Source organism: Bicyclus anynana, chromosome 24 (assembly GCF_947172395.1).
Source record: "Bicyclus anynana chromosome 24, ilBicAnyn1.1, whole genome shotgun sequence".
Classification (NCBI taxonomy): domain Eukaryota; kingdom Metazoa; phylum Arthropoda; class Insecta; order Lepidoptera; family Nymphalidae; genus Bicyclus; species Bicyclus anynana.
In genome coordinates this window covers 4,018,094-4,045,280 of record NC_069106.1, presented here as the reverse complement: position 1 = coordinate 4,045,280, position 27,187 = coordinate 4,018,094, and the positions used below count along the sequence as shown (strand labels likewise).

The window sequence follows — 27,187 nt, the reverse complement described above, 5'->3', positions numbered from 1 at the left end:
TTGTATGGGGCGTTTTTCAGGGATCCGCGGCAGCGCCGCAAATCTGACCCTTTAAATCCCTGTAGCTCAGAAAGTAACGATCGCAGATACCCTGTTCCTTTTACAAAATTGCTTTACTATTAGTATACTCTTAATTTATATACAATTTAAAAAACTGTCATCATCCCTATTAAGAAAATTCTCAAGTATGCAGGTTTCCTCACAATGTCTGAGATTTAGATTTGAGATATTTAATTAATTAACGTGATATTTAATTTCTTAAAATGCACATAACTGAGAAGTTAGAGGTGCATGCCCCGGACTGTATTCGAACCTACGCCTCCAGAATCGATAGCAGAGGGCATATCCATTAACCTATCATGTTTCTTATATAGGCTCCAGGTCCTTATAACAAATTGCGACTTCAGAACTTTGAAATAAAACTAGTTATGATAATAAATGTCAAAGCAATTTAATTTACGTATAATCGTTAATTTATTAAAATAAATATAATAACAATAGTATTCACACAATCAATATACAGATCACAGATAAATAACTAAAAACTTTGCAATATGTAGGTACTAGTAGTGAAGTTACATTTTACCATTTCATAACCACAATAGTCACAAAATTATATTTTATCATAAGTCAAAAAGGTTTCGAATAGCCGATGGACGTTGGGGTCCCAAGATGCTGGAATGGCGACCCCGCACCGGAAAGCGCAGTGTTGGTCGAACCCCCACTAGGTGGACCGAAGACATCAAGCAGGTTGCAGGGAGCCGCTGGATGCTGGCGGCTCGAGACCGTTTTGTTTGGTCCATGCAAGAAGCCTACATCCAGCAGTGGACGTCCATCGGCTGATAATGATGATGATATAATAAATTCAATATGGCGTTAATTCAATTGTACCTGAATTATTCACTATTTCCATTATCAGCCTATTTTTACGGCCCAATACAGGACCAGGCCTTCTTCGATGGTTGTCATTTATTGGCAAAATTTATAAAAATGAAAGAATTATATATTTTTTTTTTTTAGTATATTTTATCTCAAAAAAGTTGAGCACTTTTCTGCCATTAAACTCTTTGCGAAGATTTTAAAAAGTACCGTTCGTTTTAGACATTACAGTACATGTTCGTTTTACTTTACATTACGACACATGTGCGTAATGAGATACTTTACGAGCAAATGTGTTATGAATGAATTTTGTATTTATCTTTAAAACACTTTTTGTACTTTTAAAAGGACAGATTCTGAAAAAGTGGTTTAGATGGTTATATTTGTCAACCTGAGACAAACAGCTTGATAGATTTAAATAATTTCCTGAATATTTATTTATTTACATGAAATATGCCCAGAGAAACATTAGTTTCCCAATTGGTTTCTCGAGCAATCATAAATAGCATACATATAACACCAATATATAGTAAATTACTAAATTATTATTAAACAAAGAAAATAAATTAAGAGTTGCAAGAACCAGCTCATGACTAAGGGCCTCGTATGGGTTCGAAACTAGTCGGGCATACTCCGACCTTATATCACGTGAGTTTTAGCCGTGTTTCATAATCAATTAATATAAAATAAATTAAAAATAAAATCAATTCAAATTATATGTTTTAAGTAGGTACAACAGAATTAACACCAATATATAACTTACAATCGGCTCTGTAACTTTCCTAGACAACTTAAAATATATATATATGTAATACAAAACTAATTTGGAATGACTGACAAAGCAGTTACTGACTTAAACGCAGGCAATTTTGCGCCAATATACCAATTGGCATACTTTAGTTGCAATCAAATATTTAAGCCAACTTTTCTCTGAAACAATTATATTTAAGGCTTTCAAATATTAACAATCCACAGATAAACCGTATATAATATTTCTGGTTAACAGTTCACAGGCCATATTTGGTCTGTGGACGCACTACCCTGCCAGTCCACAGTCCATATGTGGTCTTTGGACGTACTACCCTGCCAGTCCACAGTCCATATGTGGTCTTTGGACGTACTACCCTGCCAGTCCACAGTCCATATGTGGTCTCTTCACCTATACAACTTTGAGGCTTACTGGGCCTATGGACGTGGCACGACATATAGTGAATAATATAAAAATTGCTGGGACATAGGAAATACTCCATTTTAGTGAACAAAATGGGGTACAGAAAAAATATTATCAAAATAACCCTTTTTGCAGTCTGGTAAAAACATGTAAACAGTTTTATTTATGTAAAGATTAAGTAAAGATAAATTAATATTGAAATATTTTAAAAGAAAATATTTATTAGAGAATAAATCATGAATTTTTGGAAACGGGGCAGGGCAATACATACGGTTTGGTGAAAATATTCACCTGGCAACTTAGATCATAGCAACCTATACACCTTCTAGTCAGTTTTCCATCTTCTTCTTGTCTCTTTCTTCTGGTCAGTTTACTGACACTAACACTGACACTAAGAGCACTACCAGTCCATAGACCATATGTGGTCTGTGTGAAAAAAGACATTTCATTATATATTTTACAACACATATGTATTCATTTAAACTCTTACTAAAGCTATTTTTAGCAAATACCATTCCCACTCTAGTACATGGACTATTTACTGTTAACATTCGGTGCGATGCGCTCAAGTCAGTGACAACCTTTACATTATTTTATACTATTTTCTGTTCTTGATTACGTCACAACTGCTAAATACTATATTATTCATTGTATATTTGTTTAGCTAACTGTACACGCGTCGAAAAAGGGATAAATATTTCACTAAACTATATGCTATAAGTTTATTTTGTCTTTAAAGCCAACATTCGGCGTTCTACAATATTTACTGGGTATATATTTTAGGATATAAATACTAAATATAGGATATATTAACGTTAGCTTTACATCATATAAAAATAAATAAAAAAGAAAAATGATCAGAATTTCAATACATAAAATAAAAATATAAGAAGGAACAATTTTGGCTATACTTTTACCGACCAATAAATATTTGTGAAAAGTTTGTACCGGCAACATTTATGTTCATTATTATGTAAGCACATAATTATATATTTTTTTATAATAATAAAGGTAGTCTAAGTTGTTAATTTAACTTCAAAATAATTGTCGCTTTTCCTATTTTTGTGTGTAAGTACGTATAAAATGTAATTATTTATAATTAATTTTATTATTAAATAAAGATAAAGAAATATTTTTATAGTATTTTGTTTTAATGAAATATCTATATAATAATGTTGATTGGCCGGTATATTATAATTGTGTACTAAGATTAATTAAGTGTTAAACTGTCAGTGAGATATTATAAAGGATGCAGATAATTTTTCAATTCAAAGACTTCATCCTCAACCTCCTATTAATGTGTTAGTTTTCCTAAAAAGCCTAATCGAATCTTCTAATCCATATAAGAAACTATCTTCACTCATCTGTTTATTGAATGAAAGTGTTCTATATCAAATTTAGTACATTAAAAATATATGCGAATAGGTAGGATGCCTAAAAAATTTCTGACCATTCTATTATTAACTATTATTACTGATAGTTTGGCCAGGAGTTTTTGAAGCAACCTAATTGCAATATATATATTTGAACGTACTAGATATTAAACATTTTAATCCATTAAACAAATGGATAAAGGTCGTAGTAATAGGTAAACAGAACTGGCTTTGAATGTAGTGGTAAGGTAAATCAAATAAACCTAAACGACCTTATTTATAAGCAAGGTTTGGGTTTATCAACCTCAAATTTCTTCAAAGTAAAGTGAACTTTAAACAGTAGGTATTAAGTCCACTTTATTTTGAAATAAATGTGGTTCAAATCTTAATCCATATTCATGAATATGGGGGTCAGTTTATACCTATCCATACGCAAACATGTTTGGCTTACCATCTTACCATTACATCTCTACTGTTAATAATATCTCACTGGATAATATAAGAACCGAGAATTACATTTAGTTACTAACAATAACAATTATTTATACTTTACAAAATACTATTAAGTATACAATAATACTGTTCAAATTTTTTGCAATGAGGTATAATATTAAGCTTTTTTTTTATAATTTAGGGAGAAAAGGTCGTGTCGATTTTAGTATAGACGTGTCAAAAAGTTTAAAGTGCCTTCAAAACTTGTTTACATTACGATGTTTATATAAAACATAGTATTAATGAAAAATAATAAAGGTCATAACTTGTTAGAGCCGATTGGCACGCGATCCGTTCGACGTCAATTATGTTGACTTGCCAATACATAAATTAAGAAGTAAAAAAATGAACTTTTTTGTAAGATAGATTTTTCAAAATTGGACTTGTGTTGTAATCATAGTACGATTTTACCGATACTTTTATAATTTCAAATAATTGTATTTGATTAGGTGAAAAAGTTCACGATTGCCGTGTTTCTATGTAAAGAAGTTAATAATTAATATACAATTAATACGTCTAAGTGACGATTATCTAAAGAACCCGTAGTACGTGATTCGACAAGCATTTGACCGGATGGAATTACTAAATAAGACAAGATTACTAAGTAAGACATTGTCAATTATAATTCTGTAGAGATGTAATACTGATTATGTCTTACATAAACATCGCTATAAAGAATCGGAAATCTTTAAAAGTTCAAAATGTTTTTTGGCGTATAGTAATAAGTTATTAATTACTTAAGTAATTTATAAAATTATACTTCGATCAGGTAAACGCGAGCATTTAAGAATCATTATTAGCTATACCTGTAAATTATTCTAACCTGACACTTCCACGAGAGACGTGACGTCACACTGAAATCTAAAAATCAAATGTAACGTTCATTTGCAGAGAATACAGAAATACATTATCATACAAGTAATATACATTGACGGCCGTGTGGCACAGTGGGTAGTGACCCTGCTTTCTGCATCCACGGCCGTGGGTTCAATTTCCACAACTGGAAAATATTCGTGTGATGAACATGGGTTTTTTCCAGTGTCTGTGTGTATTTATACATTATATAAGTATTTATATGTAGTATATAAATGTATATGAATATTATAATATCAACTATCTTAGTACCCATAACACAAGCTACTCTGTATGCTTTCTTTGGGCTAGATAGTGATGTGTATTGTTTAAGTATATTTATTTATTTATTTATTTATACACTACAGCGGCGAAGAGCAGAAGCAAACCGATTCCAGCCGGGTTACCTTTTAAAAATGTATACATATTTAAAGGTTGTAATGAATATAAATGTGTATGGATATAAGAGAAACCGGAGTTTGTATAACACTGTATGAATTTCCTTTTCTTACGGCATACCTTCATTTAAATTTCATCCTTCGCCACTGATACACTATGTTACTAAATTTGACTTTTCCTTATAAAGGGGTTATGATTCATTTGCGTGGCGCGATATTCACTGAGTACTGGTGATCAAAAATGTGAGAGAGAGCTTATAACATTTACCTGATCGAAGTTATTATACTTTTATACATTAAGGAATGTAAGTTCCGCTAAAAAGCTAATAAACTATCTATGTTAAAACTGGACTAACCCTGCCTAGTCAATGTCTAGAGACTAGATAACACGCAACGTTCAACTATTTTGTATGTGTTGTCGCGAAAGTTGAAAAAGTTCAAGACTTTTATAATGTTTTTTTTTTTTTATTTTAATTATTTCTGTGTTTAATCGATTTATATATTTTATAACTTTTAACACACTTCATAAATATTTTGTAAGTTCGCGGTTTTGTTAAAAATCGTTTTGGATGGGTTTTCTATATCCACATGTATATTTTTCGGGGAATGTTTAAGTTTATTAATTTAATAGCGATTAGTATTGTTTTCCTACTCTATAGGAATATTTTTTACAACCTATTTCAACTTTTGTGACGTCACTTGTCATATTTTGAACGGATCAGTTCTACGCAGCCAACATTATTTTTTTTAAACATTTCTAGACATATACATTGTCAACATTAAAAAGGAACGGAATAATACAATTCTGCACTGAAGTTTAAGAACCAAAGTTTGAAACGAAAACTTAACAATATTTATTTATAAGAGATGAAACGATTAGGTCTTTGAAATTAGTTTTATTAATTGCTACTAATGAGGAAATTCAATTAATTATCTTTATCAGCTTATTTGTACTACTATCTCCTCTCTTTATAGAGACTTAGAACTTTAACCCACCACACTACTCTATTGCGAATCCAGGGTGATGTTTGTTTCTATGCATTAACACGCGGGTCTAATCAACCAATTTTCGTTTCATCTCCAAATATAAATAATATTTGTACTTAAGTATAATTTGCACTGTGTTTACATAAAATAAATAATAATTGTATACAAATGAAAATATGATTATTTTAATAAGTTAATTTCAACTTGATTATTTTATAATGTCTATAAATAAACTAAAAAATTAATCTCCGCTATATATGTATAACTTTTATTTCAATTATAGGCTTTAATTTAATTGTTTTGTACATTAAAGGCCCGCGTACATTTATGGTCATTACTCATTAGAGCCATCCGGCACCCAAACAGCCCCATCTATTCGATCCACATCTCGTCGACTGGAGGAAGTTGCGATGTCAACTTGTCACCAGTGAACTTATTTCCCATAACTCTAGGGTTATATTCTTTACTAAAAATTAATTAAAAATGTCTAAGGAACATGTGTTTTAAAATTAATATTTTCAGAGTAAAACATATTTCTATTGTAAATAGATTTTAAATTTTGTCGCTAATATCGCAACGTTATATTATGAGCTAGCCAAACTTATTCATTGACAAATAGTTGCAATATCTCGTCGATATCGACAGTCTTACCACTACGATTACGTATTTTAAAATTCAAGGATAGATAAAAGTCGTGCGTTACATGGTTAGTGGGAATTATTTGAATTACTTTGTATGAAAACAAAGTTTAGTTATGCAATTCGGCTCCTGTAAGTGGACTCGTCAACACCTTGAAGTTATGGGAAATACTCCCGAGCATCCTGTATAGAAAACTGGCATACGAATCGAGTAAACACTGGGTGCTGGGTGGCTTTAATGAGCTCTGACCTTTAGGCAATACCGCACCGCTAAAGCGTCAGATACGCGATCAAGCCTTCGCTACGTAGCCTTGCATATTATATTTGATGTAAAAGCTTCCTTAACACCGTATCTACGCAATACATAACAATTCTGACCCATTATAACATGTTGAGTCAAAAATCCCAAACATTTAGTCAAAATTACAACAAAATTACTATTTACCATAGACTAAATGAAATATATAGACGAAAGTGTTCACCAGTAAATGGCAACAGGTTTGCAGATGACAATATGTAATTGTACATTACAGAGACTTTTAACAGCAATTTTTAATTTACATTTACAACCATTATTTTTGTTAGTAAGCCGGTTACTCTTGTAACAAACCGGAATTTTAATTACTTAAAAATTACCATAACATTATGACGTTTCAGCATAAAATCTTTGGTGATTTTAGTCCTTAACTAAACCGTTTTCGATACACAGTTCATCATTTAAAAGGGAACCGCTAGATTGGTATCATTCAATATTCAAAAATTTAATGAATATTTGATAATGATCTTCGGACTTATAAGGACGGTTTAGTAATAGTATACATTCAATAATTAATTTATTTAACTATTAATCAATTCCCTGTCATAAGTCCCTACGTCGTGTATTTCGTCTATATTTTTCATTTAGTTTATGTTGACTACATACTCGTAATACTATTAATTTAACTCTAAGCTCCTGTATTACGGAACTCGTAATTATAACACTGGGATGATGGATTTTGTTCCTATTGGTTGAATATACGATAGATTTCAATATTCTAACGAATTAAGGAACATTTCTCTATACAAAATCTTGTAACAGGTATAATAGTAGTACATCACTGGTGCAATATTATTTAATCTTGAATTCAACGACCATTAAAACTTAAAAGTCAAAAATCAACATTGGGCCAATCCGAGAGTCGATAAAATGCAAAAAAGAAACGTATGCGTCTTGGTACGCTCGACATAAGTGATAACTTAAACCTGCTTCCGTATACGTAAGAGAAAGGGAAGCCAGACAGAGTGGCGCCATAACGCGTTACGTTACGAAGCGGTTTATCTTCCCATAAGAAGTTATTACTTAAAAAAATCAAATATAGCGACAAAGTTAGTCAAACTTTTACTAGAAGAGAATTTTTATTTATAGTGCTCGTGTATGTTAAAAATGACGCACAGCTATCGTAAATTCAGCCAATACTAACCAAGCCAGAGTAAAAATCACAAGTTCCGTTGTACAGTTACAGTACAACTAATTGTCATTATTCTAATAATTGAACTAAGCAAAGGAAATTTGGCAATTCATCGCCTGTTTATTCATCTTGCGAGTGATAGATCATTTTACGTCGAGTCTTTCGTAATGAATTCGTCTACTTTTTTTTCGTTAGTCAGAGCTTCAAAATTTTTATTCTTTATAATGTGTAGTTTTGTGCCATGTCTTACTAAAAAAATTTAAAAATATAATAAACAGTAAATAATTGTGTATTAAATAAAATTTATCGAATATACATATATTCGAATTCAATTCGTAAAAGTGTGGGCACATAACTAGTTGTTATTACTCAGTGAATTAAATTTTACATGAACAAATGAAACCTTACTATAATTTATACCGTAGGTTGCATTTCTGCCCTGCAACCTAACAAACTTCTTCGCTCGAATCGAGGTTTTTTCCACACATAATTCCCAAATAAAAGAACAACAAATAAATTAACTAACAAAACAACAATAATGAGATATTCAGGTTGAACAAAATCTTAACTTCTAATTTTAAAAAAAAACGCTCCGTCTATCTTTACTTGTAGTCAATGTGTACATAAAATTAAAAAAAAAAACAAAAATAATACAAAATTATGTGATAATACTACATTTTAAATTAAATAATTGAATTTACTGGCATATTTGTGACATTTTCCATACTGTGTGGGTAACATTTTCTCTATATTTTAATAGTTTTGCCACGAAAGATGAAAATCTTGTATTAATTGGAATGTTATATCGTCAATAAATGAACACCGACTTAGTTAATGTCCGACCGCTCAGAAACTGCGATTCTGACAGGTCGTGATCGAACGGGCGATGTAACTTCGAACTGGCGTACAAGGTTGTTGAACTGCGCTATTTCAAGGTTATGCCAACTGTTTGTCTTTGTAGTGATGAGACAAAAAAACGAGGCAATTGTAATTGAATATGTTTGTCCCTTTCGATTACGACATGTCAGAAACGAAATCTCTGAGCGGCCGGATTTCAAGTCAACTTTCGTGGCGTCAAGGGAACGTACCTAATATACTGGCAACATTTTACAGAGCGACGAGCCGCGTGTTGCAGTCTTGCCATTTTTCTTGCAATTTCTTGTGCTCCTCGTATTGTTGCTCCGTTATATGCTTCACAGAGGGAGCGGCCTGAAATTTAATATATTAACATTTGAAAAAAAAAGTTTTTTATAAAGCGTATAACTTTTAGCACCAATATTTGCTATAATAGTTTGGCTGGTGGGAGGCTTCGGCCGTGGCTAGTTACCACCCTAACGACAAAGACGTACCGCCAAGCGATTTAACGTTCCGGCACGTTGCCGTATAGACACCAAAAGAGGTGTGGATTTTCATCCTCCTCCTAACAAGTTAGCCCGCTTCCATCTTAGACTGCATCATCACTTACTATCAAGTGAGATTGTAGTCAAGGGCTAACTTGTAAAGAATAAAAAAATAAAAAAAAAATATGTTTGCATACAGCCGAAAATGCCCTCCCAAAATACCATAGACCGATTTCATCATCATCATAAACACTCTATACCAAAGATACGAAAGTAAAAAAAAATCAAGCCGTAATAATGAAGAGCCGTGATAGCCCAGTGGATATGACCTCTGCCCCTGATCCCGGAGGGTGTGGGTTCGAATCAGGTCCGGGGCATGCACCTCCAACTTTTCAGTTGTGTGCATTTTAAGAAAAAAATATCACGTGTCTCAAACGAAAAATATCGTGAAGAAACCTGCATACTAGAGAATTTTCTTAATTCTCTGCGTGTGTGAAGTCTGCCAATCCGCATTGGGCCAGCGTGGTGGACTAAGTCCTCTGATTCTGAGAGGAGACTTGAGCTCAGCAGTGAGCCGAATATGGGTTGATAATGAATGAATGAATAATAAAATAATAAAAAGAAAGATGTACTCAAGATTAGGCTCTCACATGCTAAAAGGGCAAGTTAAATGAAGGTTAAAGGAAGGTTATTTTTAAATAAATACCTTATTTTTTAACTACGAACTATTTTTGGCAGTCAGTGTTTACCCAACCAAATCGAACGATAAAGGAATCTTACAGCTTGCCTTGTCTTGTACAACAAAAAAAATGAAATCCACAGAGAACTGACAAAAAGTTTCGAGGGAATGAAACATAAGTAAGCCCCAAAAATATTTTTCAAATAGGATATAGCTAACTAACCTTCTTCCGAGGGTCTAAATTAGCTCCCAAAGATTGGACCCCTTTAGCCAATTTTGAAAAAGGCGACAGTACCATATCCCTGGTGGCACTGGAGACAGGACTTGCGATGTTTTTGAGCTGTTTGAGCGCTGACTCACTGTGGGATTGTGCGATATTGAAGGTAATCTCGTGTTGAGAGTTTGACCGCATATGGAAGCTGACCCCCTCTGCTATATTCGAACCTTCCTCCAAGTTAATGTATCCAGAACTTTGCGACAACTTTTGGGAGAGCAGCAGAGAATTTGGGGGCGCTGGTTTATTAAAACTACCATCGTTTATGACTTGAATTTCAGGTGTAATGATATCAGAATCGAATGGATTTCTCTTGACATTGTTGCTAGGTGTCTTTAAGGTTAGCTTTTCAGTTGCAACGGGAAGACTTGGTTCTATAGATTCTTCGTGGGGTTCAATTTTCGAGGAATACAACGGGTTTTCGATCAATTCGCAGTCGTTTTCGTCCTTCTTTTGCTGACCTCCGATGTAGTGCTGCATGTTTTCAAAATTGTCCAATGTTGGCTCAAATATGTTAGTACGATTTTCATCGTCTGAAGAGTAATCAGAGCTAAGGCCGTCGGATTGGCTTCCTTTCTTTTTGTTATCTGTTTTTGTATGGCCCAGCGTGAAGATTTTCTTGGTCCTGGACGCGCCCTGGTCTAGTTTGAGCTGTAAACTGGGGCGGGCTCTCGCGCTTAGCTTGTTCAATTTGCTGAATTGCTCGGTCATGTTGTTCAGAGCTTTTGATCCTGTAATGTTTTAAATTGTATTCAAACACAAAATATATAGATGTCAACTCAATAATACACTTTAAATGCATAGCATGAATACGCAATATGCAAAACTTATAAGTACCAAATAAATCGTCTAGGTCATCGATTCCCAAAGTGGTCCAGGTGGACCCCCAGGGGTCTACGGAAGACTCGGCGGGGGTCCACGAAAATGTATCTGGTTTCATACCGAATAAGGAGTTTTCTAAATAAAATAATTTGTGAATTGATCGCATCCTTGTGCTGTGAGTATATATCAAAAATTTAAATTCACTTGAATTGTAATAACTTTTTCCCGGGTCAATTTTACTTTTTGTCATCCACTCACAGTACAATCAATTAAATAATTAAGTAATCAATTCTCACTATTTTTTTAAACTGTTATTTCGTGGTGGCTGTTGATTCAGCTGCAACGAAAATTTTCATACATGAAACTAATCACATTTTTTTTCGAGTTTCGGTTAGAAATTTCGCAGGAGTCCACCGAAACCAGTTAAATTAGAAAGTGGTCTATGCGAAAAAATATTTGGGAACCTCTGGCCTAGGTTAAAGTTTAAACACAAGTTCATTTACTAGTTTTGTTACCACTTTCTACAACCAATAATGCAGGAACTAACGTAAAGGGGTTTAGGGGTCTTCCTCTTCATCCATCCACGTTTGTACGGACTTGGGAGGAGATATGAAGCGGAACATCACACGGCTGTCCTTCGTAGGAACGAGGTTTAGGATTTGGTTTAACACTGACTTTGTTATAGATGATTTGGGCGATTTTTGCGGATCTGTGGATGGTTTTAAGGTTAAGACAAAATCTTGGTTTTTTGGGTGATATTTGTAATTATCTTTATAATTCAACCACCAACCAAGTGACCTATAATATGGTTAGCGAGGCGAGATAAAGGTATTGTCTACATGATTTTGGTAAAAAGGTATTGACTGTGTAAGCCCAGTGGATATAACCTCTGCATCCGACTCCGGAGGGTTTGAACTTTTTAGTTATGTGCATTTTAAGAAATTAAATATCACGTGTGAAGATAAACATCTTGAGGAAACCTGCATATCTGAGAATTTTCTTAATTATCTGCGTGGGTGAAGTCTGCCAATCCGCATTAGGCCTGCGTGGACTATTTGGCCTAACCCCTCTCATTCTGAGAGGAGATTCGAGCTCAGCAATGAGCCGAATATGGGTAGATAACGAACGAATGAAAATTTATGAAATGACTTGCGTTTTCTACCTTCATTTCTAATTTCTTCGTTGGTAAACAGTACTCTAACTAACTAGTATGCTAACTATGGGCCTCATAAGAAGGCTCAGAGTCACACAGCGGGCGATGGAACGAGCTATGTTATGAGTATCTCTGCGTGATCGAATCAGAAATGAGGAGATCCGCAGAAGAACCAAAGTCACCGACGTAGCTCAACGAGTCGCGTAGCTGAAGTGGCAATGGGCGGGGCACATAGTTCGAAGAGCCGATGGACGTTGGGGTCCCAAAGTGCTGGAATGGCGACCCCGCACTAGTAAGCGCAGTGTTGGCCGACCCCCCACCGGGTGGACTGACGACATCAAGCGAGTCGTAGGGATTCGCTGGATGCAGGCGGCTCAGTATCGTGATGTTTGGAAGTCCCTACAAAAGGCCTATGTCCTGCAGTGGACGTCCATCGGCTGATATGATGATGATGATGAAACAGTACTCATCAAAAAACGCTGTAGTATAGATCGATTTTTTTAGTAATCTAGGGCCTTTAAAATATACTGTTGGTGATGATTATAGTACTTACCAACACTACGTATGTCGGCCACTAACTGCGTCTCGCTCACATTGCGTGTAAGAGTGGGAAGGCGAGAGAGGTCCAAGTACAGAGACGAGCGCGCGCCTCCCGACGTGCCTTGTGTCGGGTGGACCTGTCATAAAAACATTAATAAAATGATTTATTTAGCTGAGTACATACAACTGAGTAACAAACAATAAAACAAAGATAAATAAAGAAAAAAAAAACAAAGGGTTAGGGTAGGCCAAGGCCGGAGATGGCCTTTCCCTTTTTTTACACCCCATTGCAAGAACAAACTTATGTCAAAGGGCCCCGTATGCTTTCGATATTAATAGAGCTTATTTAAAAAATAATAACCTGAGTTTAACCCTTTTGTCAATAAAACATTTTTTAAAAAAATAATATTTGCCATATCTGACGGCCTCCGTGGCGCAGTGGTATGCGCGGTGGATTTACAAGACGGAGGTCCTAGGTTCGATCCCCGGCTGGGCCGATTGAGGTTTTCTTAATTAGTCCAGGTCTGGCTGGTGGGAGGATTTGGCCGTACCGACAAAGACGTACCGCAAAGCGATTTAGCGTCCCAGTACGCTGTGGTGTAGAAACCGAAAGGAGTGTGGATGTCATCCTACTCCTAACAAGTTAGCCTGCTTCCATCTAAGATTGCATCATCACTTACCGTCAGGTGAGATTGTAGTCAAGGGCTAACTTGTAGACGATAAAAAAAACTTTTATAATATGACCAATATTTCCATACCCCTCCAACTAGTCGGGAAAGACTAGGAGTGGGTACGACAATAGACCAACGGGGCGTGGATCGAACCACCACCCCTCGGTGATGAGTCCAACCGCTCTTACCGTTGAGCTATTGAGGCTTGACATTATGGATAACACTTAAGGTATTCTGATATACCTTGGACTTTTTCCTCTCCAGCTTGATGCCATCATGGAAAGGTATGGGCGGCAGCTTGGCGATGTCGCGAGCTACCACCAGCGACTCGCATATGGAATGTAATGATTCTGAAAACAATGACAAAAATAAAAAAAAAATCAACAGAACTTGCCTCTCTAAAAATACATTTCGTCAGTAATTCATCATCATCATTGACAACCCATATTCGTTTTACTGTTGAGTACGAGTCTCCTCTTAAAATGACAGGGGTTAGGCTAATAGTCTACCATGCTGGCTCAATGCGGATTGGCAGACTTCACACACGCAGAGAATTAAGAAAATTCCCAGGTATGCAGGTTCCTTCACGATGATTTCCGTCGCCGTTAATATGGATGATGATTGTTTTTTAAATTGTTTATAAATTAAGTGTATGCTAAAGTAAATAAAGCAATTTTGTAAAAGTAACAGGGTATCTGCGATCATTACTTTAGGAGCTACAGGGATTAAAGGTTCAAATTTGCGGCACTGCCACGGATCCCTGAAAAACGCCCCATACAAAATGGTACGAATTAATGACGTCGTAAGTACATAATGATCGTTAGATTTCTATGGACGTTCGAGCAAAATTTCTAATATCTTATGCGTTCTTATTATTTATGCGTTTATGTTAATAGTTCATTTATAAAAAATGTCACATTTAATGTAAGAAAGCTAAAACTGTATGAATTTTCATTTAATTACGATAAAAGATTTTTAATAGATTTTGTAATTTTATAATCCTATTTATTTTGCAAATATTCAGACAATCTTTATGTATAAATTAGTTAACATTGACCTTATTTACCAGATTGTTTTATAAAAATCTATATATTCAAACCTAGTCCTCATCCACATTGTTAATACAAAATAAATACCTATAGGTAATAAACTAACTCGAAATGTAAGTTTTGTCAAAGAATTGTTGTTATTAAGTGGGAAAGGTACGAGGTAGCAAAAAGTACACATCAAAATTGTTAACGTTTTTGAGTGAATTAGTTGAAACAAAGGGTAAGGGCAAGAATATTGTAACAATTATTAACTTAACGAATTAGTAATCGAATCGCTGCCCAAAAACTTTCTAAAAAACAGGTTCAAGTGCGTGCAATGGTTCCGTACTGTCTATAAAAACAGCACAAAAATCGTGTTTGTAATACTCGTATGGGAGTGCCCTTAAATATTTATTGTATTCTATTTTTTAGTTTTTGTTGTTATAGTGGCAACATTATCTGTGAAAATTTCCTGGTGATAAATGGGCAGACAGCGGGTTCAGTTCATTTCATTTAACCCTTTAGGTATAGAATCCTGTAGAAAATCAATCAAAACTCACCAATCATCTCATCTTTAGTGTTGATAACAACGGCCATGTTGTTGAAGAATCTCAACGAAGTGGATCTAAACATATGGAAGTAGCCCGCTTCTGTGTTGTATACGTAGTTTATGCGTATGCAGTGAACGGGCTCTGTGGTGCTCTTGCGGCCCACGCTGAAGATCTGAAATAGACTTTATTTTTAATGGAATAAGGTTTGCTTTTGTTTGTATCAAGTATGTGTATTTTATATGAAGTTGTTCAATCTGAAATGATCTTTATTACAAAGAAAATACATTTTGTTTTTCTGTGGTGCTCTTGCGGCTCACGTTGAAGATCTGAAATAGACTTTATGTTTAACGAAATACGGTTCGTTTTTGTTTGTATCAAATACGCGTATTTTATATGAAGTTGTGCAATCTGAAAAGAACTTTATTTTAAAGCTAATACAATTTGTTTTTGTCTGTATCAAGTAAGTGTGGAAATAGCCGGCTTCAGTATTGTACATGTAGTTTATGCGTATATAGTGCACAGGTACTGTGATGCTCTTGCAGCTCACGTTGAAGATCTGAAATCTAGCTCATTCTTGTCGAGGCGTTCGATCCGTCCACACTTTTGTTGGATAATAATCCTGGGTTGTTATGGAATAGGCGGAAAGAGTGACTTGAGTGGAAAAGGAGAGTATTTGTTAACAGTCAAAGGTGCCTTTAACCCTACACACAGCAGTCACAAGTGCGTGACTCCACTCAAGGTCATTCTCTGCCACTCAGGGTTTATTGGTAACATTCTTAGTGGGAATCGTTAGACCTGACAGATATTAATCCAATAATTGTGTTTTGCAGACAACTGCTTCTGATGTCAAACCCGTTTTTAGACTAGACTAGACTAGCTTGATATTCCATATCTTATATATGAACTGACCGTGGCACTGGAGTCCAAGGTCCCCAGCTCTACAGAGGTCACATCCCTCAAAGGCACCCTCTGCACAGACAGCAGTCTGTCCGACGTCTCGTCGTAGTCCGTGACGTAGTACGCCTCGCTCGTCAACACTAGCACACTGTCCATTTCAGTTTCTTGAGGGTCGCCAGTGCTGGAAATGCAATAGGAATGCTATTTAAACTTGAAGTGATAGAAGATTATCATCATTTAAACACATATTCAGCTTACTTAATGAGAGCGGTTAGTCCAACAGTCCACCACGCCGGCCCAATGCGGGTTGGCAGACTTCACACACGCAGAGAAAGAAAATTCTCTGATTCGCTTGATGACGTCAATTGATCGAAGGGGGTTGCAATACTGTAATTGTCTATGTGGTGCTCCTGATGTTACAATTACATTACAATACGTACTAGGAGTCAGCACCATCGACTTCGTGTCCCGGAGCGACTTCTCCTGATGTAACACACAATACTTACTAGAGGTCAGGACCATCGCCGCCGTGTCCAGGACCGCCTGCTCCCGATGTAACACAATACGTACTAGGGGTCAGCGTCGATGAGCCCCCACGAGCCGAGCACCGGCTCGGTGTCCACCAGCAGTTTCTTGCAGTCGTCGATCAGCGACTTGACGTGCTGCGCCATCGCCGCCGTGTCCGGGACCGCCTGCTCCCGATGTAACACACAATACGTACTAGGGGTCAGCGTCAATGAGCCCCCACGAGCCGAGCACCGGCTCGGTGTCCACCAGCAGTTTCTTGCAGTCGTCGATCAGCGACTTGACGTGCTGCGCCATCGCCGCCATGTCCGGGACCGCCTGCTCCCGATGTAACACAATACGTACTAGGGGTCAGCGTCGATGAGCCCCCACGAGCCGAGCACCGGCTCGGTGTCCACCAGCAGTTTCTTGCAGTCGTCGATCAGCGACTTGACGTGCTGCGCCATCGCCGCCGTGTCCGGGACCGCCTGCTCCTGATTATACAAAAACAATCATTTATGGCAATCTTAAGGTAATTTTTGTCCATATCTGCAAGCCTAGACATGCGCCAATGATCTCTTTTGTAACAATGGGACGAAAGAGATCTTTGGCGCGCGTCTAGGCTTGCAGATACCATCTATACTTATAATAAATCTGTAGAGAGGTCAATTCTGTACATGAAATATATTTCCAAAATAACTATCAGGGGGTGATTAGTGATCGATACTGATACCAAAAATGCAATCAGTAAAATTTTTGTCTGTCTGTCTGTCTGTATGTTCTTTATAGAAACAAAAACTACTGGACGGATTTTAACGAAACTTGGTACAATTATTCAACATACTTCTGGGCAGGTTATAGTATACTTTTCATTACGCTACGATCAATAGGAGCAGAGCAGTGAACAGAAATGTTCAGAAAACGGGAGAAGTTACTCAATTTCTTAAGATTCCGTCGCGTGTACAGCCTTAATGGTTAAAGCTACATAGAAATCATGTATGACGGAAGTGTTTTCCTTAAAATTATCTATAAAAACACAACAGCATATATATGTCTATCTTTTATGGTTGACTCACAATAACACGTGTAACTCCCGATAGCTTAGCAGTTCGGAGCTTTCTAATTATATTTGTCTACTCTTATGTTTATAACACTCATCAGTCATCCCTAATAAGAAAGTTAACATTATTACCTATTGAATAAAAAAAGAATCATAAAAATCGGTAAAGAAACACCAAAGTTATACATGAAATACGCTAAGCCATCGCGCGTGAATACTAATTCATGCTGTAAGGATTATTTTTGTGTAAAGGTTGCCGCGCTCGACGCGACTCGCAATGGGAGGAATAAATAAAGAAGTGCAGCCTTAATGAGTAGGGTAGGGGTAGTGTAGTGTAGGGTAGGGGTAGGGCAGGGGTAGGGTAGGGGTAGGGTAGGGTAGGGGTAGTTGAAAGTTTACAACGACCTTCACGCGGACGAAGTCGCGGGCGTCCGCTAGTTTAATAAATAAAAGTTAAAAATTACAATCTATTGTATTTAATATGGGTTCTCAAACTCTAGGTAAAATTAATAAAAATATAATCAAAAATGCGATAAAGCGAAATAAGTTTCTTACGATGCAGAGTAACGTGCACTCATAGATGCAAAAATACACTACCTAACCTATGACTCATTACGAATAGTGTATTAGTGAAGAAAGGACATGTCAGAAATTGGGCCCACTTTTCAGAACGATACAGAAATAATAATGTACTATAAATCTTAAATATTTTACTACATTCTGCATTAGAATCTTAGCCGAAGTAATATTCGTCAACAGAGAAAATATTTCATTAATTTCACACTGATCGTAGTTATTTATGTCGTATCCTCTTTGATGCGTATTTTATTGATTGTCAGCAAGCGCGGGCTGTCAATTTCAAAGGAGATGGTTCATTTTAGGTCCACTCTTGTACCCCGTATCATTAAAATTTAAAAAATACAAGAATCTTATTAAAATTTATTAAAGTGAATAAATTAAATAAAAAAAATAAATAAAATTAAAATCCAAGTTTTTGAGTTATAACAAGATGGCGCCCCTGTAGCAACTATGACATGACAATTGACAGCAAACGTCAAATCGATTACTGCATTGAAAACGTCATCAATCCGCTAATATATTACCCTTAATAGTGTTGCATTTCTTGGGAGATAATGAATATTATTTCGAAAGAATTAAAGTAAATTCGTAGATTTGTATAATCAAAAATAGTTAAAAAAAAATAATTACTTTATTTCCGCTAGGGTACAATGACTGGACCTGGGCTCCATACAATTTTGGACCATCTCCTTTGACATTATGTAATGTCCTATTTTGATTAAATGTGTTAACTTAGGGTCAAATCCTTATTAAAACTGTCACCAGTCAGTTAGACAGTGATAATGCAATGAATTTTATGTTAAAGGGATACGAATTACTGCCCATTTGCAACCAGTAATTTAACTGATTAGGCAAATTCTATTTCTATTTCTATTAAAATTGGCCTCATGAGTTGTCCTAATTTATGGTCAATTTTCAGGGCTGTATCATTCGTATAAAATGGGCCCAAGTTTTTATGGACAATGGTTTCTTTTCCATTTAGTATAATTTGTACGTAGTGTCAAAAAACACGTGTGCACGCCACTCGATGTGTTGGTCATAATAAAGCAACAAAGCACGCACGTTGAGCATGTTAAGCACCTTGACAGAGGTGCGTGCGCCGTCGGGCACGATGAGTTGCTCGGGTATAGAGCGGGACTCGCCCGTCATCACGTCTATGGCCACTTGGCGCAATGCGTCCTTGAATGTCGACAGATAATACCTGAAAAGGTTATAGTTTGTCTATTTTATGTAATCTTTTTGACTCTGAATGTAATGGAGAGGTGTACAGACAGCGTGTTGGTACGTAAAAACTGAAGGAACGTTATTTAACAAAACGAAACTCGTTTGTATACAAAAACGCACTTGGTCCTGTCATCTTACACTACATTCAAAGTAAAATGAAATTCCTGGAATAGTTGATTATAGTTTAAATGAAAAAAAAAACAACTAAAAATGATTCGTTAACATAAAAGGTAAAATTAAGTACCTATTTGCCGATGCGACGCCATCTTTCATCATTCCCGTGAATTTTCTTTCTCCGGTACGCGTGTAGTCACCCTGTAGACAAACATACATATTCAGCACCATTAAATTGGTGAAAGCTTACCATCAAATACCCGTAGTAAAGAAATTCGCAAAACAGCAATCATTACCCCATTCAGGTTATTTAAATTCCCTTTTATGACCTTTGGGATTAGCAGAACAGTGATCAGACTTTTCAGCGGTTAATTAATAAGGTTGCTCGTGATTTTTATTTTTATTTCGCATATTATATTCATGACATTAAATTTCTTTATAAGTATTTTTATTGACCAAAAGATTCAATGACTATAAAAAGACTTACTTTCAAAGCTTTAGTACCGGCATACTGTCTGGACACCAAATCGCCACTGTCTGCCCACATTGTCAGAAAAGCCTGTCGTAACGACGGCGGAAGCCCACAGCCGGGCGTACCCAGCCCCAGCCTACACAGTTGCAGTTCCAGCACGTACTTCGCTATCGCCGTCTGCGAACCAAATATTTTAAGCTGTGTCATTTGAGCAATAATTTTAAGTAGGTACCTTAAACAATGGAAATTGAAGATGATGTACTTTATTATTTGAGATTCTGAAATTTTGTTTCTGCATGCAAGACTACGTTTTTTTAATATGGGGTTTGTAGAAAAATGCTGAGCTGGGACCTTTTTTAGATTATGCCACAGGTTTATTATTTAATTTGGATTTTGATTTGTAATTCACAATATTGAGGTTTGTGGCAAACCTTATAAATAATGATCTTTTCTTTTTTTTTCACGAATTTGACGTTCTGTAGGTGCATGCAGTGGTTAACCTAAGTCGGATACCTGCACGACGTTGGTGCGGTCGAGGCAGTCGATGCAGTTGACGCGGAAGACGCCGCTCTGCGTGCAGATGAGGCCGCGGTCGTCGCGCCAGCAGAAGCGCATCTCGCCGATGATGTCCGCGATGGCGTTTATTAGGATGCTGACGTTTTCGTAGTGCATGCCGCGGCTTATAAAAAAATCAAAACTATTTATACGAGCGGAATTATTAAATGAATTTATTATAAAAGTCAATAATATAAATGCGCTAACTCCTGTAACGACCAGACGAATTTAAAATTCCTGAATGCAATCAAGGAACATCGTTGGCTGTAAAATTTAAGAAATTCTATACCCATGTTTTGTCCCAAGGTCATATGCGGGTACTTAAATAAAAAACATACCTAACATTAGGGTATATAGTGTGAAGAGACGATGGATACTGAGATCCCAAGATGCTGGAATGGCGACCACGCACTGGAAAGCGCAGTGTTTGTCGACCCCGCGACTAGGTGGACTAAAGATATTAAGAAGATAGCAGATATCCGCTGAATACAGGAGGCTCTTATCCGTGTTGTTTGAAAGCCTTTAAGAGGCTCATAATCGTGATCAGAATTGGAAATCCATCAGCTAATGATGATGATGAAAATTATGATGATACTGAAATAAAAAAAACATGATTTTCACATACCAATACTCATGGAAGTCAAACGTAGCATATATAATATCCGGATTGTTGTATTTCAGCACATGGTTGCTATAGGCCTCCCATATGATGCGCTCGCGACCTTGCTGCTCGACTAGGTTCACTATACACACTTGCTTGTACATTTTGAGCTCATCTTCGAAGTGCTTTTTGAAGGCTACGTGCGATTCCTCCTCGGCTGATGTGAATAAGCACAAATGAAAAAATCAAATTAAAAATGTTTAATCACACTCACACACAATCAATAGCGATAGATATATTGCATAATGATTATAGTCTGAGTACTTTGTGTTGAATTTATTTTCGACAAGAACCTTGTGGTTCCCGCATAGTTGTCATTCTCGTGGGGAGACCTTGGATCAACAACATATAACGTATTCTACAATAATACATTTCTTAGTTTGCTTACGTTTACATGTAATAAAAAGGCAGCTCTTTCCCTTATAATATCCCTGATAGAATCGTAGGGTTGGATAGAAGCAGGTCTTACTTTGCGGAAGCTCATGATGAATATATAATAATTTATTTATTTTGCTATCATATCATCCGTGAAAAGCCGACGAATCCATGCGATAACGATAATTATTATATAGAATCATAGGGTTCTTATAATTTATACATACTTCTGTCAAGTCTGGGCGGAGGTCGGAACTTGTAGTCGGGTTGGCTCCAAAATATTGGCACCGATCCACGGACCTATCGACATAAGATGCTTATGTTCAAGGTTAATTGCTATACATAAGTCAAGGGCAACATTTTCTGTGCAGACTTGTTGACAAATTGATGCATAATTAACGGTTACTTCTTTATAAAACTTAACATGTTATATTCTACTTTTAGGTTCAATGCGTTTCTGCCAAAGGGTATTTGTCACTATAAAAATTCTGCTTCTGCCACATTATACACACAATTGATGAGTTATTATATACCGCGGATTTGCACTCATGTTGCATTGGCTACTAACCAGCTAACGGGAAAAGTGAAATATAAAAAAAAACGTAGACCTCCTCCTTTTTTTTGAAGCCGGTTAAAAATAACGTGTGCGTCTCGGGACGCTTGACAGAAGTGATAAATTGAAGTAATTTTGCTTTTTTTAATCTATATATATAAAAATGATTTGCTGTTCGTTAGTCTCGCTAAAACTCGAGAACGGCTGAGCGGATTTATCTCATCTTGGTCTTGAAATGTTCGTGGAGGTATAGAGAAGGTCTAAAAGGTGAGAAAAACTAGAATAATTGCCGGGAAAACCATAAAAACAACCGTTTTCTATTTCCCATACAAACGTTTAAGAGTCAAGGGGTAGGGTAGGGGTAGAGAGAGGTAGGGCAGGGGGAGAGTAAAGATAGGGAAGAAGTGCACATAAGTCAAAGCGAAGCTTGACCGGGTCCACTAGTTGAATATAATTTAGTATTTTTTGATTTTAACTAAGAGTCCTTTATTTACGGAGAGGTATGAAGAACATATTGACAGCAACAACATAGAAACTTTTATAATAGTCTGTGGTCCTAAAATCCGTTCGAAGTTTGCTCTGTCAAGTGCAAGTGTCGAACGTGTCAAACTTTAGCTGTAACGCGTTAAGTTACCAAGAGGTTTACCCTCCAATATATGAAGTTCATATTTGATATTATGATATAGATGCTTGGAGGCCATTGGATCAGCTTCTACCTCCACACAGGAAGTAAAAAAGTGGTAGAGTCTTCAAATAGTCAAACTTGACGTTTCAAAGAAGAACAAAGAAGAAGAAGAAACCTACTTCAAATAAATGAATTTTGTATTTTGAAATTCGATTATTTGAATTACTGGCATAAACCTGAAGTTAAAATAGGATGTCACACCTTAAGATGTTTAAAAAAAAAACCCCAATAACTTGCTTTTTGTTGGTCTGGCTCATAACTAACCCTCCAGGGTAAGGTCCATCTTATCTATATTATTTACAGTAAAGGTGACAACCCTAACGCCAGCAAACTTATGAATATTGGCAGTGGCCCAATACATAAGTGTTTTAGTTTTAATGATGCACTTGAATTATTCAACCATAAATGAGTAGAAACTAGGTTGATTTGAAATATACTTAAGTCTATAGCGCCAGAATATTAATAGAAACAAATACAAACCAAACAATGATGTTATCTTGTGCCAAATAATTTGTAGCATGAAACCTCAATGAAAATATTGTTTAGATATAGTTTTGGCTGGATAAAAGCCGAAACAAAAACTAAGCCGCAACAAGTTTTTTCGCCGAAAGACGAAACCGAAAATTCGGTTTGTTTCACTACTTTCCTGTCATATATAAATTAAGATAAGACACCACGGACATCTTCACATCTTCAAGGCATCTTCTATGCAAGCGTGCCCCAACTTAAGTTTTCGAAATTTCCATCAGGCACAACTGTATATTTCTATAGCCCAACTTAAACCTTGAGTTTAGAACCCCATGAGTAGTGGCTAATTATTCGATCAATGACGCAATTGGTAATAATTAATTAATAACATAATATCTATAAATATTCCATACCTGTACAAAGGAAGCCCTGTGTATACTGTCGGAACATATGATTGAGACTATTTGCTCAGTCTCTACATAGTTTGCCACTTTTCCACTGGGCTCTATGCCTCTGCGGTTGTATCTATAATAAAAATGAAAAATATAAGGATAACTTAGACCCACTTCCCGGTTTCTGATTAGGATGAAATTTTGCACACGTTTGGAGTTCTGATGATAATACATGACTATTTTAGAATTTAAACTATCGTGAGTGTTATTCATATTAAATGATTATGAAACACGGCTAAAACTCACGTGATATTACGTCGGAGTATGCCCGACTAGTTTCGAACCCATACGGGGCCCTTAACTAACTAAACTAGTCGGGCATACTGACTAGCTTAGAAACGTCATTACAAATCCAATCCAAAATATGGTGGCCTCCCCGAGGTGGTGCACTGGCTGTTGAAATCCAGCCCCATGATATGGATATCAAATCAAAGGGTTTGCTGTCAAGAATACAAAAAAAGTCTTCTGATTTCCGTGAAATCCTTAATTGATGTTATTGACTTTTTCTTCACTGTTTGAGACATGTAAATATTTAATTTCTTAAAATGCACATAACTGAAAAGTTGGAAGTGCATGCCTCAGACAAATCAAAGACTAAAAAAATCAGAGGTCATATCCACTGGATTACATCAATGTATCAACTTACCTCGTCCCGGCTTGATATCTAGACCGTCTGGAAATGAGGCCCAAGGTGAATGTTTCGTCGCATGTACTAGAGCTTGATAAGGATTCTGTGTTCAGAGGGTTAGCATCGGGTGGCTCCACAGCTATTTGTGACAGGTGGACGTAGCCTTGGATAATGGGGAGTACCCATTGGTCGCAATCTGGACTCTAGGGACATAAAGTAAAGCATCCTTTTTTTAAAATCATGCCTCTACCTGAGAAAAGCCTACAACATATCTCATAAAATATCACTTTCCTTTCTGTCCCAATGTAACTAAAGAGAGAAAAATATATTCTATTCAGCAACGGATATTAGACATAGCTTTTATTTATCCAACTAAATGTAGAAGACCCAAGGTTAAAGTTTTGAAATATAGCCTGACCGGTAATTTAAACATGCCTCTAAGCATGCCGCCGATGATGCCACAAGTATGTTTTAGCCATCTGTGTCTATGCTTAGTTTTACTAATAGATGAAATTAGATTCTTTATTTTTTTCAAACAAAGTTACTTTATTTTTTTGGTAAGGATATCAAATATCTTTATTCATTACTAGCTATTATATCTATTATGAATTGTATATTATGTTTATTATCTATACTAATATTATAAAGCTGAAGAGTTTGTTTGTTTGAAGGCGCTAATCTCAGGAACTAGTGGTCCAATTTGAAAAATTCTTTCAGTGTTGGATAACCCATTTATCGAGGAAGGCCATAATAAAATATAATTTTGAAATAAACACATTTTTCTTTCTTTTATTTTTCTATAGGCTATATATTATTTCCGTATTCCTACGTGAACGAAAACCACGCGAGTAAAACCTCGCGGCGTCAGCTACTCTGTTATAAATTAATTCACAAAGTCTACTTTTGTATAAATATTTTATTAAATAACTTACCTCCAATGCCATTATATCTTTCAGCATATGTTTATTCCAGAAGAATCTATCGTCTACATATTTCCACCATCGAGTGATATCCGTCAAAGGTTTTCCATTACCCTCCTCTGTTTCTAGAACCTTCTCAATTTCATACTGTCTTTGCAAGCTGTTTGTCAGGTCGAGTGTCCGTGAATAATAAAAACTGTCTGAATCATCAAATATTTTGTGTAGTTCATCTGTTAGTCGTTTTTCAAAACGTTCAGCTAATTTAGGGTCTCTTTGTTTTTTTACTGTCTGTTTCACCTACGATAAATTAAACATAGTAAGAAATAAGGTATTTAAGGTAAGCTTTTTATAAATGCCACTGTATTAATACAAGCTGGTTTAATTCTTAGTGGTTTAAATTAACATGAATTATAATCACTGTAAATTTAAATTCTAAAAAAGATCCTGCACCTGCCTCAAAGATTATTATTGTTTGCATCATTAATATATGATAATGCGTATATGATAATGTACTCATCAGTCCCCGTCATTGTCTGATTTTAACGATAATGATTGGGACTGAAGATTAACATGATCTCTGAGGCACAGGGGTGTATCCACCAACTTTCCGACTCTGTGCTAAAAAAATTTACTATGAACTTGCCCCACTCAGTGGTTCAAGTGAAGAGAAATGGACTAAATATCGTCCAATGGCAGCAGAGTTGTCCCCTTCCCATCTCTTTCATCCCAATGCATTTAGCGAGATAGCAGTATTTCCAGTTGCACTGCTGTTGATTGGAATTTGTCTATTTCTCATATTAACACCACAGGATTCAATACCAGGACATCATGACATCAAGCTAACCACAGAACAAATTAAAACAAACAAAAGCAGTTTATTATTATTTACAGTAACAATTATTAGTACCTGTGTAGCGGCTTGCTGTGTTGTAGTCTTGATAGTGTTGCTGACATTTTTCACAGCACCAACAGTCTTGTTGAGGAATGCAGAGTTTTCAAACAGTCTAGCGCCCATTTTCTTGCCGCCCCCTCTGTTCGCCAGTATAGTCGAAGAGCCATGTTTCGTGCATGGACATAAATCTACCTCTTGATTTGTAGCTCCCATGTTTAGAAAGCATATGGATTTAATTTTATATATAGTGTGGTGGAAATAAATTTGACCGACGGGTACGCTTTCCTTTATTATAATTAATCGCGGCTCGTATATATTCGTGTGGTCTACTTTTCCTATAATGCCGTCTGTTATACCCAAGCACTCTATGTCTTCGATGTCCGAAAGGTCCCATGCTTAAAATATATTCAATATTTTTTAATTTTTAATACAAAACATATTGCACTTATAGAGGATATAATAATTGAATCATCGGATGTTTTAAAAGTAGTTCAAGACCACAAAATTTTGAGGAAATAGATAATTAATTTCATACCTGACCGTACTGAAAATGCGCCAGTTATTCGGTTCCACCAAAGGCTTGACTCGTTCCTGACGAATATATAATAAGATTCCGACCGAAAAATTTCCATTTTTATTTAATTTTATCTTACATTTATTTTATTTTGAACGAATTTTCATCGTGTTTATTGTTATTGTAATTTGTATATAATTTGACGTTTAGCAAATCCCAGAGGGGAGGGGCGGATGTGTTACGCGATTGGTACACTGGCAATGACGTTATTTCATTTTACGTAGGTGGAATCTAGTTATTGATTATCATTATTTTTATATTTCTTTGTTGGAAATCAT

General features: G+C 36.0%; 1 protein-coding gene across 1 annotated transcript; it reads right to left on the bottom strand.

The window, feature by feature from the left end:
• Positions 1-1,812: 1,812 nt before the first annotated feature.
• On the bottom strand, positions 1,813-27,183 carry LOC112045432 (phosphatidylinositide phosphatase SAC2). Its single transcript, XM_052889157.1, has 18 exons — positions 26,871-27,183; positions 26,351-26,730; positions 25,456-25,740; positions 24,542-24,726; positions 23,857-23,968; positions 21,965-22,037; positions 21,327-21,519; positions 20,660-20,825; positions 20,162-20,323; positions 19,805-19,875; positions 19,399-19,537; positions 17,064-17,191; positions 16,206-16,374; positions 15,306-15,468; positions 13,961-14,067; positions 13,060-13,183; positions 10,481-11,262; positions 1,813-9,447 (listed from the first exon to the last, which is right to left on the bottom strand). The coding sequence occupies exons 1-18, from the start codon at positions 26,965-26,967 to the stop codon at positions 9,346-9,348; spliced, it is 3,438 nt and encodes a 1,145-aa protein (XP_052745117.1). The 5' UTR covers positions 26,968-27,183; the 3' UTR covers positions 1,813-9,345.
• Positions 27,184-27,187: the final 4 nt, after the last annotated feature.